The sequence below is a fragment of the Chanodichthys erythropterus genome, chromosome 18 (genome assembly GCF_024489055.1).
Source record: "Chanodichthys erythropterus isolate Z2021 chromosome 18, ASM2448905v1, whole genome shotgun sequence".
In the NCBI taxonomy this organism is placed as follows: domain Eukaryota; kingdom Metazoa; phylum Chordata; class Actinopteri; order Cypriniformes; family Xenocyprididae; genus Chanodichthys; species Chanodichthys erythropterus.
In genome coordinates this window covers 6,680,392-6,698,440 of record NC_090238.1, presented here as the reverse complement: position 1 = coordinate 6,698,440, position 18,049 = coordinate 6,680,392, and the positions used below count along the sequence as shown (strand labels likewise).

The 18,049-nt window shown below is 33.4% G+C and overlaps 1 protein-coding gene across 5 annotated transcripts in view; it reads right to left on the bottom strand.

Annotated features, from left to right (window-relative positions):
- sash1b (SAM and SH3 domain containing 1b) overlaps positions 1-16,401 on the bottom strand; it is a 41,646-nt gene extending 25,245 nt beyond the window's left edge. For 2 of the 5 annotated variants that reach the window (XM_067367522.1, XM_067367524.1), the window contains exon 1: positions 2,888-3,322. In XM_067367522.1, coding sequence (XP_067223623.1) covers positions 2,888-2,983 — 96 coding nt within the window. In that variant the 5' untranslated portion in view covers positions 2,984-3,322. The other 3 variants (XM_067367525.1, XM_067367523.1, XM_067367526.1) reach the window with 3 other exon arrangements.
- Positions 16,402-18,049: the final 1,648 nt, after the last annotated feature.

Below are 18,049 nucleotides of genomic sequence, written 5' to 3'. Positions count from 1 at the left end.
GTTTCTCGTGGTTTAAACAAATAGGGCTGTGCAACAAACTCAAGCTCCTCTTCTCTAATATCAAAATCCTCTGACATTTCTCCTTAAAATGTGACTGATGTTTTGTTTTGCTCTATCCTCGGCGTTTCCGCGTTCATCACCGAAAATCAATGTGTACGGCCGTCTGCCGAAAGCTAGTTATTATACTTAATAAAGCTTTAAATATTTAAATATTTTTTCTTACAAAAACCATTTGCTTCATTTCAGAAGGCCTTTATTAACCCCCTGGAGCCATGTGGATTATATTTATGATGGATGAATGCATCCCCCCCGTTCACTACCATTATAAGGCTTGGTAGAGCCAGGATATTTTTAAATATATCTCTGATTGTGTTCATCAGAAAGAAGAAAGTCATATACACCTAGGATGGCTTGAGGGTGAGTAAATCATGGGCTAATTTTTATTTTTGGGTGAACTATCCCTTTAAAAATGACAGTGTGAATGCTAAGCGAACCAGGACTAAATTTATTATTTTCTTGTTTTGGTCCAGACCAAGAGAACCAAACTAGAAGTGTGAAAACAGCCTGAATCACCGCTATGGAGGTGGTTATGGTGTATTGGTTAACGAAATTTTGCAGGTTCAAATCATGCAAAGGACTCCTTATTAACTATTAACGCCATGCTCTTGAGCAAGACACTTTATGTCTGATTACAGTCAATATCCTGCTGGCTTCCATCCTAGTGTTAAAGAGAGCCAGAAATTCCCCTGGTCAGCCTCCTCTGAGATCAACAGCTCCATGAAAGGAGAAGCCCAAACTCAATATTCATGGTCAGAAGAAATCAACTTTCTCTCAGCATGTCTTCCTGGTATTGTATGACACACCAAGACATGACCTCTCTTGTAAACACAGAGACCCTGAGGGCAAAGCATCATCTCAAGATCTGCAAGCTCATCTCCTAAAAACTTCCCTCAAATATTTTTTAGCACACTGAATTTTTACTCAACTATGTCAACCATAAGCATAACACAGAATACACTTTAGTAGTGATGGGAAAGTTTTAGGATGCAGAGAGTAGAAGAATGACTAAGTTTACTAGATTAAATGATGTAAAAAAACAAAACAAACAGCATTAAATAATTACATGTACTTTTAATACAAAAACTCTGTCAAACTCAGTGTTAAATGCTGTTGAAATGACCCCCGGCACAGACAAAACACACTTGACATTAAAACAATCACATTTAGAAGATTACCATGTATTTTTTATTATTCAACTTGACATAAAATATCAAGAAACACCTCCCCAAGCATAATATACAAAAATAAATAAATAAAAAATAACATCAAATATGACATTCAGTGTAAAGTAAATCCATATGCATTACTTTCCTACTTAAATTCTTAAGACATAGGATGCATGCTAAAGAGGATATCTTTTAGACATTTAGACAAACTAACAGCCACATAATACTTATAAGAATTAAGTATGAATAAATATTAAACATTATATAAATATTATTATTATTATTATTATTATTATTATTATTATATTAAATAATTAATAGTATATATTTCATTAATAATAACTAAGACTAATTTAGACAGACAGAAAATACCCACATAATAATATTAATTAAATACCAATAAATATTAAACATTATATAAATATTAGATAAATATTATTATTCAATTATGTATTACATATATTATTATTTTATATTACAATAAATAATATGTTAATATTATACATATATATATATACACACATATACATATATATATATATATATATATATATATATATATATATATATATATATATATATATATAATTTACTAATAATATTAATTAAATACCAATAAACATTAAACATATACATATAAAATCTATATAATAAAATTCTATTTTAAATATATCAATTATTATTATATATAAAAATTAATTATTTTATTAATAATATTAATTAAATACCAATAAACATTAAACATTGTATACATATAAAATAAATATTAATATTAAATCATATTAAATATATTATTAAAATAAATAATGTTTTATTAATATTAGTAATATTAATATAAATACCAATAAATATATAAACATTATATAAATATTAGATAAATATTATTATTCAATTATGTATTACATATATTATTATTTTATATTACAATAAATAATATGTTAATATTATACATATATATATATACACATATACATATATATATATATATATACACACATATATACATATATATATATACACATATACATATATATATATATATATATATACACACATATACATATATATATACACACATATACATATACATATATACACACATATACATATATATATATATATATATATAAAATTTACTAATAATATTAATTAAATACCAATAAACATTAAACATATACATATAAAATCTATATAATAAAATTCTATTTTAAATATATCAATTATTATTATATATAAAAATTAATTATTTTATTAATAATATTAATTAAATACCAATAAACATTAAACATTGTATACATATAAAATAAATATTAATATTAAATCATATTAAATATATTAATTATTAAAATAAATAATGTTTTATTAATATTAGTAATATTAATTAAATACCAATTAATATTAAACATTATATAAATTCTATATTATTAAATTATATATTAAATATATTAATTATCATTATATATTAAAATAATTAATATGTTTATTAAGTGCTTGTTATGTTATCAAGCCACCTTTAAAGGCGCTATATAAAATAAAGGTATTATTATTATTATTATTATAAAATAAAAATAAAAAAAACTTACAAAAAACAAAACAAACTTTCATAAAAATAAAACCTTTCTGGAAAACACTGAAGCGCTAATAAAAATTCACGAACTTACCAAGATATTCATCAGGTCTGCCCATACATATGAAAAACTGTCTGGCGTGCTCAAATCCCCACAAATTTCTTGATCAGTGTTTGTTTCATTATCCATAGTCAAAATATAATTTATTGCTCCAAATATAAAACTGAGCTTTAAAGGAACATCCTTACAGACAGCGAGAAGGCAAGAGCCAAATGTTGTTCATCCCGTCTTCAGATGGGAAAAGCATAATGCACCACTCATGGGTAAATATTGAAGTGAAAAGCACAAATCTGGAAAGTCTTCTGGCTTTAACGCTCCTGCTGTCCAACAATAAAATCACAGCCAACTGGAGTCAAACAGCATGAGATCCACACGGCAATATTTAGTAATAACACTTACAGCGGCCAATGAAACTCGCAAACAAACTAACTGGAACAAAACTGAGAAACGAGATTTACTTATTTGTCAAGAACTTTTAGAAAAACCTTTAAACTTTCTCCCAATGCTCTCCTGTATGAGTGCAAAAGCCCCTGAAGCAAGCGGGATCACAGTCTGTCTGAAGTCTACATGCACCTGCGTATCCGTCGCTGATGTTCACACACACTGAGCAGCTTATTGAGGGTGATTAATATTCCACAGACTGAGCAGCGCTGTGCTGGAGGAAGTGACACTTCCAAAGACTGACTTGGCTCAGATTTACACACATCAATGAGCCCTCAGAGACATCCATTCAACACCCAGACAGCCTTCCAAGACATAAACAAGGAAATTCATTATAAAAACAAACACCAGAAGCAAAATAAGATATATAGATAGTTTAATTGATGGATAGGTCTATATGTTAATGTCTGTCAGTATTTAATAAAGTTATTAATTAGGAGAGGTGGCAGCATCACTATCATTACTCTTCCTACTTTATTACGATTAAAGATTAATGATCTTCTTATCTGACAAACTCTTTACAGTACCACTGTCCAGCAAAGTTTAACTCCAACTTGCTTCAACACACCTGCATTGAAGTTTCTAGTATGCCTAGTGAAACCTTGATTAGCTGGTTCAGGTGTGTTTAATTGGGGCTGGAGCTAAACTCTGCAGCGACCCTCCAGGTGGAGGATTGGATATGTGATCAGACTTTTGATCTTCACTTGATTTTAACCACCTTGTATCCAGAATACCCTAACAACAACCTAGAGAGTTATGTTTTATGCAATTCTTTTGACAGAAACAAGATATTCATTTATAGCTTAAACATTATTTATGCTTCATATATTCCTCTTTAAATGCAATAGTATCAGCTGTGTGCAAAGTGAACCATGTTTGGTGTTTGACCACTGAAAATGTGTACAATTGACCAATTTACTCATGGAGCCGCATTAAGATCTCCATATGTCTGGGATTGAAAGACCTCCGAAGAACAGGCGAATCTCAACATAACACCGACAGTTACGTAACAGTCGGGCTCATTAATATGTACGTCCCCAATATTTGCATATGCCAGTCCATATTCTAGGCATTAGACAAGGGCAAAACGTCTGGATGTGCACAGCTGAATCATCAGACTAGGTAAGCAAGCAAGGACAATAGTGAAAAATGGCAAATGGAGCAATAATAACTGACATGATCCATGATAACATGATATTTTTAGTGATATTTGGAAACTGTCTTGTAAATGTTTCGTTAGCATGTCGCTAATGTACTGTTAAATGTGGTTCAAGTTACCATCGTTTCTTACTGTATTCACAGAGACAAGAGGCGTCGCTATTTTCATTATTAAACACTTGCAGTCTGTATAATGCATAAACACAACTTCATTCTTTATAAATCTCTCCAACAGTGTAGCATTAGCCGTTAGCCACGGAGCACCATCAAACTCATTCAGGATCAAATGTAAACATCCAAAAAAATACTATACTCACATGATCCGAAGCATATGTGCAGCAAGCATGACGAACACTTTGTAAAGATCCATTTTGAGGGTTATATTAGCTGTGTGAACTTTGTTTAATGCAATGATAGATTCGAGAGCTCGGGAGGGGGTGGAGAGCACGAGCAATTAAAGGGGCCGCAGCCTGAATTGGCACATTTCTAATTATTCCCCAAAATAGGCAATTAATTTAAACAAATCTATGGGGTATGTTGAGCTGAAACTTCACAGACACATTCAAATAGTTGTATCTCAGGCAAATACCGTCCTATCCTAACAAACCATACATCAATGGAAAGATTATTTAATCAGCTTTCAGATTATGTATCAATCTCAATTTCAAAAAATGTACCCTTATGACTGGTTTTGTGGTCCCGGGTCACATATATGCAATATATGCAGAAAAACGACCCACATTCTAACCCTTTGTCTGAAATCATCCGTTTTTAAGGTGCGGCTCCTTTAAGGCTTGTCAGTAAATGGCCAGTGTTATGATTGGCTGACGTCATTGCAAAGGAAATGGTATCAAAGCCCACTCATAATTGCACAAGTAAGTGTTTTGAAAACATTATTCATATCAAACTGTCATTTACAAACAAAGCATTATGAAATTAGTTACTTACGGTTTGTGATACAGCTGCTAAGAGATACAATACAGCTGCTTCATCTTTCAACAAAAGTTTCTTTACGAACTCTCCATTACATTGTGCCTCGTTTATAAAACAAAATGCTCCGAACAAACATATTATTCTCCGATGTTATCTGGGACGCCATTAAAATAAACCATCCACTTGTTTCAGACGCTCGGATCCTTATGAAGTCTGTACAGAGATGCAAACAATCAGTTTAAACTGGACCAAACGCTCTTTCACCCTTCCATTTGTCCTGTTGTTGTCGACAGGCTCAAGTGTGAGGAGTATGACAGAAGCCGTATGCTGTATCCAGTGTAGAAAGCGTCAGTGATTATAATGAGTTCTATTTGCTTTTGACACGACACAAAGCTCACATCCAGTGTATGTCAGCCGTTAAGTGACTGAATGCCAGTGGGCGGGGCCTATGGTGTGATGATGTACCACTCGAGGCAGTCATATGCAAATTGTTTTTCCTGTGTGATGTCACAATATCAAAATGAGCTGTTTTTGGGGCTTAATTAAGAAATATTTTGTTTATAATGAGGAAGATGTTTTAAGCGATGAAACTTGAAGGAGGTTTTAATGGTCAAAGACCTCTTATATGTCAAAAGATCAAGGCAAATTTGATTTCTCATGTCATGACCCCTTTAAGACCAGCTAATTAACCAGTCAGACAAACAAACTACTTGCTGATTTTGAAAATATGTATTCCTTAGGTAAAGTGTTTAGCACTGTCAGTTTAACACACTCATTCTGGTCAGTTATAGTTATGCTCTTTCTGTATTCTCACAGACAATCTAAAAGTAGAGTGACCACTGTGAAACTCTGACCCACTGTTTGTGTTTCTTTCCCCACAGTCCTCTAAAAAAATAATGAAAAAACATGGGAGATCTCTTTACAAATATTCAAGCATGACTTGGGTTAGAAAGTTAAACTGCAATTTGCTAAAAATGGCTCATATTCAGTGTCTTCTTCAAGAAAACGCTGTAATTTAATATCAACGAATGCAGAGCAGATCAGAGGCACAAAATAGATTCTTATACTCGTGAGACGCTTCCTTCATTCAGCTGAAAACATGCACATTCCTCCACCGCGAGAGGCACAGGGGTCTCGTGGTCGTGCTCTCTGTGACTAGCTCGACTGTCCTCGAAGAGAGAACCATTCATTTGTTAAGTGACATGCCCTCCAGTCAAAGCTGCGCGAAATCTGGCCACTTTTCATCAGTTAAGAAAGGCAGCGACGCTGAAGAGAAAAGCTCTGTGATGGCCGATCTGAGCTGCCCAACATAGCCAGCCTGTGATAAACACTTTATTATGGTCCAATCACAAGATCTGCCCGCTGTCTCCTATGTGCAGACTTTTCAGTGCATGCAAACAGAAATTTTCACGCTATAAAAAAAGTTTTAATGTATTCATACACTGATGCCACATGTATATGTGCATGAATGTGACAAATTGGTCATAACAGCAAATGAATTATGCACGGAAATCAATTATATACTGTTAAAGAGAGAACTCAACTCGCACAAACTTTACAAACATACCCAGGCCATATTTCACCCCAAAATTAAAAAAAAACAAATAAAAAAGAAATCATAATAATATCGGTAACACTTTATTTTTTGGGTCTTTTACCTAGTTGCTTATTAGCATGCATATTAATAGAATATCGGCCATTTATTAGTACTTATTAAGCACATATTAATGCCTTATTCTGCATGATGTTTTTCTACATTCGTAATCCTACCCAATACCTAAACTTAACATCTACCTTACTAACTATTAATAAGCAGTAAATTAGGAGTTCATTGAGGGAAAAGTCATAGTTAATAATTTATATGTGTTCCCTATACTAAAGTGTTACCATAATCTCATACATATTATTTTTTCACATATTATATTTATTCACTCATTATTTTCAACTGTAAATTCTCATTAGATTCTAATATTTATTTTTTTTAAATATTTTATGGTAATTAAAAATGTTTGGAGAAAAAGAAATAATTAAATACTTACATTTCTTTTGAACATGTGACCTGGACATGTTCTTGATGGATTTTGTGAGATTTACTCTTATATAATCCACTATTAAAGGGATATTCCACCGTTTTTCCATATTAAACTATGTTATTCCCTTAACTAAGACGAGTTGATACATACCTCTCTGGTCTCAGTGCGTGCACTAAATCGCTCTGTCTCGCGGTGAAACTTTATTAGCACTTAGCTTAGCCCAGTTCATTCAATAGGGGCCAAGCAGAGAAGCTACCAAACACCTCCACGTTTTCCCTATTTAAATACAGTTACTCGAGTAGTGTAACTCGATCTAGGACGGTGACACAAAGCAAAACGTTGCGCTTTTCTAAGCGTGTAAAATGGATAACTATATTGTATGGCGGAATACCATAGCAAGTGCTCGGGAGCACTTTGACTTGGCGCAGTAATATCTTCACTCGTGAAAAGTCCTCTCACCGGCCCCCGCTCCCTCTCCTGTAAAAGTCACGTTGGTTCTATTGACGGAAATGAGAGGGAGGAGGAGAGGGAGCGGGGGCCGGTGAGAGGACTTTTCACGAGTGAAGATATTACTGCGCCAAGTCAAAGTGCTCCCGAGCACTTGCTATGGTATTCCGCCATACAATATAGTTATCCGGTTTTCACGCTTAGAAAAGCGCAACGTTTTGTTTTGTGTCACCGTCCTAGGTCGAGTTACACTACTCGAGTAACTGTATTTAAATAGGGAAAACGTGGAGGTGTTTGGTAGCTTCTCTGCTTGGCCCCTATTGAATGAACTGGGCTAAGCTAAGTGCTAATAAAGTTTCAACGCGAGACAGAGCGATTTAGTGCACGAGGGAGGTATGTATCAACTCGTCTTAGTTAAGGGAATAACATAGTTTAATATGAAAAAACGGTGGAGTATCCCTTTAACACTAGAAGTCCCAGAGATTTGTAACCCTCCTTTAGCCAAGTGGATGCTAACTGGCTAGTCTTTTGGCTATCATTAGCATCAATTCATGTGTAAATATGGTCATTACCTGAGCAATCTGCAGGGGGGTTGGGGGTGTGTGTGTGAATGGTTGCTGGTGGCTTGTTTGTATGTGTGGGGGAGGGAGGGCTGCTAAAAGCAGAGAACTTGATTGACCATGGGCCGGTTTCAGAAAGGAGGTTAAGTGAAAACTCTGAGTATGTTAACCCTGAAATGAGGGAGTGCAAGTGATGTTTAAAAAGTTAACTCACTCATTCACACTGCAAAAATGCTTTTCATACCAAGTATTTTTTTTATCCTATTTTAAGTAAATTAAAAAAAAAAATCTTAAATCAAGATGGATTTTCTATATGAGAAAATTATATATGATATTTAGTCTTGTTTCCTGGGGGGATCTAAATTAAGTGCATTTTACTTAAGTAAAATGATCTGCCAGTGTGGTAATAAAAATAATCTTAATGCAAACGGAAAGTGTTGGAGTGTCTACCCAGGTGAAAAAAAAAGTGCTGTAAAATACACTTTATTTTAGTACACTTTTACACTTCCATAATGTCCAGTGCTCTATTTCTGTGCACTTATTTTGTACTTAATATACTAAAAGCTCTTCTTTAGTACTTCTTAAGATAATCTTAAGAACATCTAAGTGTACTCAACTAAGCTATTTTGAGACACCATGAATTTGAACTAAAATGTGCTTTTAACATACTATCTCTGTATAGAAAAATGTTTTAAGTTACCACTTGTAGTACACTTGAAACCATCTTTCAAACACTTTTAAAAATGGACTTATGATGTATTTCAAATATAAGATTAATATATAATGAATATATACAAAATGTATTTATAATATATTGCCAGGCAGTGCCAGGATTGTGAGTGATTGCTGGAATGTACTCACTCACTTTTTAATATTATTTGTAAATATGTGTACAAATGGTTGGTTTCTTTATTTTATTGTGTACTATTTTTATCAATAGATCTCAGCAACAAAGTAAAAAAAACATGTGTGTTGATTTCTCCCTAAGATGGCAAAGTGAAACACAAGTTTCCTTGAAGTGGCTCAGCATGGCCCCACATTGTTTACATAACAAAAGCAACTGTTCACAGCTGATTAAGGATATTAGCCTAAAGCCTTCCAGCCCATCGGCTGTCCTGCGGGTTTTATAGGTAGAAAAGCCAAATGGCTGCTCTCTGGGACTTCTAGTGTTAAAAGGTGCAATATGTAAAAATTCTGTCCACTAGAGGTCACTAGAGGCCTATTCAAAATAAAGGCGTAGCTTCATGATGCCACGTTTGAGCATGGAATCTAGGGACATGTGATCTTCACCTCAATGGCCGGTGGAAAAGAATCGGGATAGGACTCGGGAAGAAATCATGTTCATGGATGAGATAATTAAAGGTGCTCTAAGCGATCCTGGGTGGAGTAACTTCCTGTTGATGTTCGAAGTGTTGTCAAACAAAACAGAGGCTAGCTAGACCCTCCCTCCTCCTCCTCATGAACGTGCATTTAAAATCATTCTTGTCGGTTATTGGCTGGAGCATGTTTATTATGATTCGTGGTCCAGGCTGCACCAGTTTGTTTTTAATCTCTGTTTTTGGAGCTTGTGGCGACTACACACTCTAAAAAATGCTGGGTTGTTTCAACCCAAATTTGGGTCAAATATGGACAAACCCAACCATTGGGTTAAATTTTTTAATTCATTTTTTAACCCAACGGTTGGGTTTGTCCATATTTGACCCAAATTTGGGTTGAAACAACCCAGCATTTTTTAGAGTGCAGAGACCGCGTTTTTTTACAGTGTGTTCAGGGGACAGGCAGCTAGTGGATAGTGAAGAGATGTTTGCTGTATGTGACAAAAAATGTTTTGGCCTAAAAACGTGTGACATCACTTAGAACACCTTTAACATTACTGTAGTATGAATCAGAGCAGGACCGAGTGTTGTGGAGCTGAACGAGGCCGCTGGAGCAATTGCGCAACACACGCCGTGAGCAGTGGTACTTTTATTATGACACAGTGCTGGTGCTTTTCCGGTCATGAGTATGAGGTAACGCAGCTCTGTTTATCATATTAGATACATTTGAGTTTGTTGAAATTGATGTTATAATGTTACTCTGTGCGTTTGCTAGGTGGCTGCTCTGAGACAATTGTTGCACACTGCAGTACACTTACACACTTTAGAATATCATATTAAATGCTGGATGGCTTGTGTTGATGAATGGCATGTAAATAATTTTAAAACGTATTGTATGATGGAGAAAATTCTGTATTACTGTTACTAAAAATAAAGCTGCATCTGATTATGCTATGTTAGCTACTTGACAAAATAGTGTTTTTCTCTGAGGCATGGTAAAGCATGGTACTCGCAAAAAAAAAAAAAAAAAAAAAAAAAAAAAAATAAAGAAAATTAGATTTAAACAATAAGATTAAACGTGTTGAGCTATATAACAATTTGTTTTCTGTCTATAAACGTATCCAAACAGTTGTTCCCTTGTCTATTAAAATGTGTAATATATTAAAGCGTTCTTAGTGTTTCCATGGTTTCTACAAAATAAAACCAGAAACCGAGGGTAACGTGGGTATGACACAATTGACAGGCAACTTCTCACACGTCCTGGATTCTTGGTTAAAATTGCAATTTTCTCACGATTTACAAATAGTTGCAAACATTTGGGATATTGCAAGTACTCAAGTGAACAAAATATATAACACTGACCTAGTGGTTTTTGGATATTTTACTGCAAAAATATTACTTATTGCACCCTTAAGGATTATGTTAATCACTTAGAAGAAATGTTAAGTATTTGATATAAAACACATTTAAAAATAAAAAAAGACAATAATTACCACTGTAACCAGCAGGTGGTGGCAAAGTAGCATTTATTTGCGCATATATCAGCTATTTCCTCTAATCGTTTTTCACTTCGTTTTTGACTCATTAAACATTATAAAATAGCTAGGTTTAAAAATACATTCTGTCAATGTGAAGTATGAAATATGAAAACTTTTCTTGTGAAAGAATGACAGTTAAGTATTAAGTTAAGTGTTAAGTATTACCTTTGACATAATATAAATGCAAATCTGAACATAAATGCACCAGTCAGTGGAAATAATGAATTCAAACATTAAGCCACCACCAGAACATGAGCACGACATTCTACTGTAGTTAAAAGGGTTTTAAATGAGGTGCAATGTCACATCACCTAGAACAAAATGAGAGCATATCAGCAGCTCGAGGGTCTCAGCATGTGTCGGGATGAGCAGCAGCTCATTTATCTTCTCCTCCCTGTGGACGGGCCGCTGTGTCCCCCTCCCCTCCAGCTGAGGAGTTGACTGCACCTCCTCATTAACCGGAGAACCCTGGGCATGATGAATGAGATGACGGGGGTAGAGGGGGGGGGGGGGGATTACACCAGCTATAATGGCTCTAATTCCCCGTGTTATCTGACTGGAGGACTGTACGGGTAGTCTAGGGTCACGCCACATTCACTTCAATTAGTTTTCAACAGCTCCTGGGAGAAGATATCTGTTTATTACGCATCTGTTGCGTCATTTACACTTCATACAGGCCCGCTTCCAACCTCAGACAACAGCTATGTGAAGCTACAAAATTACATTAAGAATTATTACAAGTATTATACATTTTTTTTTAAATTTTATGGCATGAGGGCGGGACAAAATGTCACTCACATGAGATCGACCAATAGCAAACAAAAAACATCCAAATCAATTTCTTATTGATAAATTCAAGTCCACCATAAGTTTTTTCTTCATCGAAAAGCTGTCTGACTCTGATACACGTCACAATAGGGAAGTAAATACTATCGCAACTTTAAATACTCTCTAATTTGCATACATTGGATAAAGCCAAGTTCCAAATTCTTGTTACTTACACACTGTATGATTTGGGCCACAATTTGGCCATCTCAGACAAATTTTGCAAATCCTAAAATATTCCTCTGATCCCATAGGCTAAAATCTTCAGTCTTTGATGGCTAGTTTGACATGTTCAGCAACACGTTCAAATTTTTGTTGAACAGCGATCAAAACTGGACCTCAGATAAAATTCTAGCAGTGTCAAAAGTTGAGCCACAGTCCAGCCGTGTGGCTTCTCTGATGACAATTGTAAAATTAAAAACCACCTTATAAAAACCAATCATTTTACTATTGTTTTGCATTAATAATATTACACGTTTATTTATCAGAAATGTGACAGTAAGCTGGCTTGAATTGATTTGAAAATAGGCTATATGCACGCTTACTTCCTGGTTGTCGTTAAGCCAGCTCGGGCATTTCTGGTGAACTGTTAGCTGTTCATTCTGTAGTCTCTGTACATTGACAAAAACCATCAATGATTGACTTTTTAATGTTGTATTCATATTTTAATGCAGTTATCACATTTACCTAATTTGCCAATAATCCAGTTTTATTGATTGGAATAAAGACAAAGCTATTCAGACCGTTTAAGAAATGCAATGTCTGTAATTAGACACGCACATGCATTTTTTTCCCCATCACTTCAAATGTTATTTTTAATGTAATGACCAAACATTACTTTTTCATCCTTCTGAGATTGTCCCCATTGTAAAACCGAACATTTAAAAATGTAGGAAATTCAACATTTGATATAAAACACATTTAAAAATAAAAAAAGACAATAATTACCACTGTAACCAGCAGGTGGTGGCAAAGTAGCATTTATTTGCGCATATATCAGCTATTTCCTCTAATCGTTTTTCACTTAGTTTTTGACTCATTAAACATTATAAAATAACTAGGTTTAAAAATACATTCTGTCAATGTGAAGTATGAAATATGAAAACTTTTCTTGTGAAAGAATGACAGAAAGCAATCATAGAAGATCAATGATTTCAGCACACTTGTAAAAACACACATTTTATTCAATTAATCTAACTAAAGTGCACAATAAATATTGATTTTTTTAAACTTTTTTCACACAAAAGTGTAAAAACTGATGGTTGAATTGAATTTAGCCGAGGAGGAACACTGAGTTACATCTTTATTTATTTATTTTTTATGCCGTCTTACATTTGAATAACTAAATTAATGCTATGCCTGACTATTTTAGTGACTATATTCTAAGTATTTTACTACTGATGCTCAACACACCAGCAAGTGACATCTCACCGGAACTTTTCAAGCTGGCTTATATTATTGTGGAAGTTCTAAAGAATGCTCCGTGCATATAGCCCATTAACTTTTATTGACAACAGTAACATGCAAAAACGTTTTAATAGGGAAAAATATAAATATTCTACTCTTATTAAATGTACCAAACTGAACTGACTGACAGCTTCAGTGATTATAAAAGGAGTGCTCTTTACTTGCTTTCTATGTAATTCAGTCACAATTTGAAGAAAAGTTTTTGTTTTTCATGAGACTTTATGACTTTTTCTACTTTTTTGCATATATTAGGGAGTGGAAATTGCTAATAAGCCAATAAGTGCTCTGCCGCCATCTACTGTTTATACTAGTCACTTCATGTCTTTTTTTAAATAAAAATTTGTTTGCCACGAAGTGTTCTTTCATCTTTAAACTTTTAGTTTTACAAATCATCACACTGAAAATGACATTAAAATTGGGTCATATTTAGTGATAATTGAAGTGCTGGAAAAAGTGTGAAGCACTTTAAAAAAGTCCTTGAAAAGTGCTTGAATTTCACTCCCAAAAGTTTGCATGAACCCTGAAATGAATAATGCAAAAACATTCAACAATTTCTGTGACCATGGTTACAGTTAGCGTAACTCACTGGAGAGCCTTAATTAAATTGTTAATTCATGGCACAATATTTCTCCTGGTTTCCACGTCAGCGCGGTTTGATCTGATACCTGTAGTTTATAACAGAGAAGAGGCTACTTCGCCAAATTTAAATGCTTCCCACTAGATCTCACTGCGATGTCTGCAGCGAATTCAAGTATTGTTAAATGCAGCTCACGTCACTGAAGCCGTTACGTAAAACTCCGGACGATTCTTCTTGCTTTCTTCCGTTTTCAACGTGTCTCGACTGCCGTACAATCTGACATTAATGACAGCTGAGATCCTACAGTGTGACATGGCTTACAGCGGGGATCATGTTCGTACAGTCTGACAAGCAACAAACATAAGGACTAGTATAATCATACAGTGTGTGGCTGTGCGCCCTACTTAGTCAAAGTAGGGCGCATACAGAGTGGGTATTGATATCTCTTTATATCACTCCACAAATCAGCCAAACAGCCAAAACTAGTCAAAACTGACTAGTGCATGAAGAAAACAGTATTTTTGCCTGTAGTGTCATGTCTTAAGGTTTTAATATTAGAGATTCAGGTTTTCTAAACTAGATTTTTACACTTAACTGGACTAAACTTACAAATACTTACATATACTTAAATGCCTCAAATGCACAGCTTAAATCTACACACACACGCTCCATGAAGCAACCGCGACACGTTTTGGCACTGGGAAACAGAAAATGACACAACCAGGAATTCTCAAGGATACATTTCAGCTGCATCACTGTCATTGATTAGCCCACACAAAAATATGGAGGAAAAAAGTCTTAAAAGTTTATAAATGATGACTATATGTTCTGCAGCTGGAGAGCTTTCCCAGAGTGTGAGGAATTTCTCTCGCCCTGCCTGCGGGCTCCACGAACGCGCTGAAACGTTTACGCCAAAGAGGTTCTTTAATCAAGTACATATGCTCTGATCTGATCCCTGTCTGTTTCTCAGCCACTTCCTGCATTTAGTTCAACACACATCCTGCATTTCATCATGTTCAAGCATATATATTATTTATTCACTCATTTTTCTCAACAGTGATTCTCATTGTATAACATACTTTAAAACATGCACAAATACAACTCCATTTATTGAAATGGGCATGTATTAAAGCAGTACAACAAATAATATATGAAATATAAATTCTTTACAATTTAAATATCTAGATCTGTCAACACACACACCCACACACAGCGTTGGTTGTAATGCATCACTAAGTAATTAAATCACTGTAATTTAAAGTAAAGTAAGGTATTACCGTTGGTTGAAATATTAATATCATTTTCAAACAGACATCTCAAAAAGTTTGTCTATTCATGAGAGAAAAGAGCCAAACTTCTTATGTACAATACAAGATACAAACTCTCATTTTGTGACACATCATTGCAAGATGGATGTTTATGCAGTTTGTGGTGCTTAGGATCTGACCAACAACAACCGAAGGAACGACAACATCTGCACCATAATCAAAGCTTGAACTTTCTGATTAAACAGAGCAGACTGGGGCTAGTTGTCACATGGGAAGTACTCAGAAGGCCTAAATTTATGTTTTTTTTCATACACTAAATGCCAGGATGGCATTACATTTAAACATTATAAATGTGTCAGTGCCAAGAAGATACGAAGATGCAAGAAGGTAAAGTTCATTCACAATTCAGTATGCAAATACATGTAAGAAAGAAGACCAATTGGAATTCAGTATGCAAATACTGAACATTTTAAGTCCACAGGTTTTCATTTATGCTTTATTCTTAAATTTCTTAAAACAAATAACCATCAAAACTTCATAACATGAAAGCTGAAATGATACATAAAATAATCTATAAAATGAAAAAGTTTAGGCTGAATTATTTGCAGAAGATTAAAAACTTAAAACAAACTAACCAGAAAGTTTGAGAAAAATCAACAGAGAGCATCTGATAATCTTCAAAAGCACTGACATCACATTCATGTTCACACAAGCCTATCAATTCATTTAAAGCATCATGACAGTTAGAATATGTCCATTTAGAAGTTCCCTCAGAGAACAAAGTAAAACACCCTTTGAAAAGTCACACTCACCACTGCTCTACAGTCTAACATGCGGCTCCTCAGTGTTCAACAAGCTCAGTTTGACTGAGGAAACGTTCCCTGGACGCTCAGAGAACAATACACACGCTGCTCTGAACGGAGGACTGACCCCCACACATCCATCACGCATGCGGCCAGCCAGCGGAGGGAGCAGATGACATGAAATATACTGCAGGGTGGAGCTGCGAACCCTCCCTCTCCCTCTCTCTCTCTCCAGCTGTGGGACAGTCAGCTGCATTCAAAGCAAACACTGCCACCGCAGTTTAATAAACTCCCTCCTATGTGCTTTAAAAAAAAGTGCGTCTGTGAGGCTGATGGGCAGAAGAAGATAAGATTACCCTGACAAAAGCTGAACAGACCTCTCTTATTATCAGCATGGGTAAAAAGATACAGCCCATATGCTGCTGACGGGACGAAATCTGATTCAGGAGGGGACAAAAAACAGTATGTTTGATATAAAGAACTTGAGTGCACTTAAACAGATGAATGACAGATAATAGGGTGAATCTCACAAATAAATGTCAGGTTTATACATCACTCAAAAAAAAAAAAAAAAAAAAAAAAAAAAATGGGGAAAAGCAATTCTATTTTAAATAAAGAAATTGAAGCCTAACATAATTACGATCAACTTTCTATAATTACTGTAAAACATTGAACAGCACATAAAAAGACGCAATATATGCGTAATATAATATAAAATACTGATATAATACTGATATATATAAAATATAAAACACTACTATAATACAATATAATATAATATAATATAATATAATATAATTAATATAATATAATAAATATATAGAGTATGACTCGTCAAAAACAGTCTTTATCTTCTTACTGCAAAATATAATTTCCAGATTTTTTTTATGTTTTTGATTTAAAAGTAAAATATGACCTATAATATAATATAATATAATATAATATAATATAATATAATATAATATAATATAATATAATATAATATAATATAATATAATATAATATAATATAATATAATATAATATAATATAATATAATATAATTAAGAGTATGACTTACTCAGGCTTTATCTTCTTAATGCAAAATATAATTTCCAGATTTTTTTTTATTTGATAGTAAAATATGACCTGTATAATATAATTTAATATAATATTGTGTATGACTTATTTATGTAAAATGTAATTAGTTTTTCTTTCATTTGAGAGTAAAATATGACCTGTATAATATAATATATTATAATGTAATAATGTAATATAATGTAAAAACAGGTTTTATCTTCTTAATGCAAAATATAATTTCCATTTTTTTCCCTTTTTGATATGACTGTATAATATAATATAATATTGTGTATGACTTGTCCAAAAAGGCTTTATCTTATGTAAAATGTAATTTTTTTTCTTTCATTTGAGAATAAAATATGCCCTGTATAATATAATATAATATAATATAATATAATATAATATAATATAATATAATATAATATAATATAATATAATATAATATAATATAATATAATATAATATAATATAATATTGTGTATGACTTGTCAAAAACAGGCTTTATATTCTTATATAATTTCCAGATTTTTTCCTTTTTAATTTGAGAGTAAAATATGGCCTGTATAATAATATATATATATATATATATATATATATATATATATATATATATATATATATATATATATATATATATATATATATATATATATATATATATATTATAATATATATATATATATATAATATTTATTTTATCCATTAGGGCAGGGGTAGGCAAGTTCGGTCCTAGAGAGCCGCTGTCCTGCAGAGTTTAGCTCCAACCCTGAA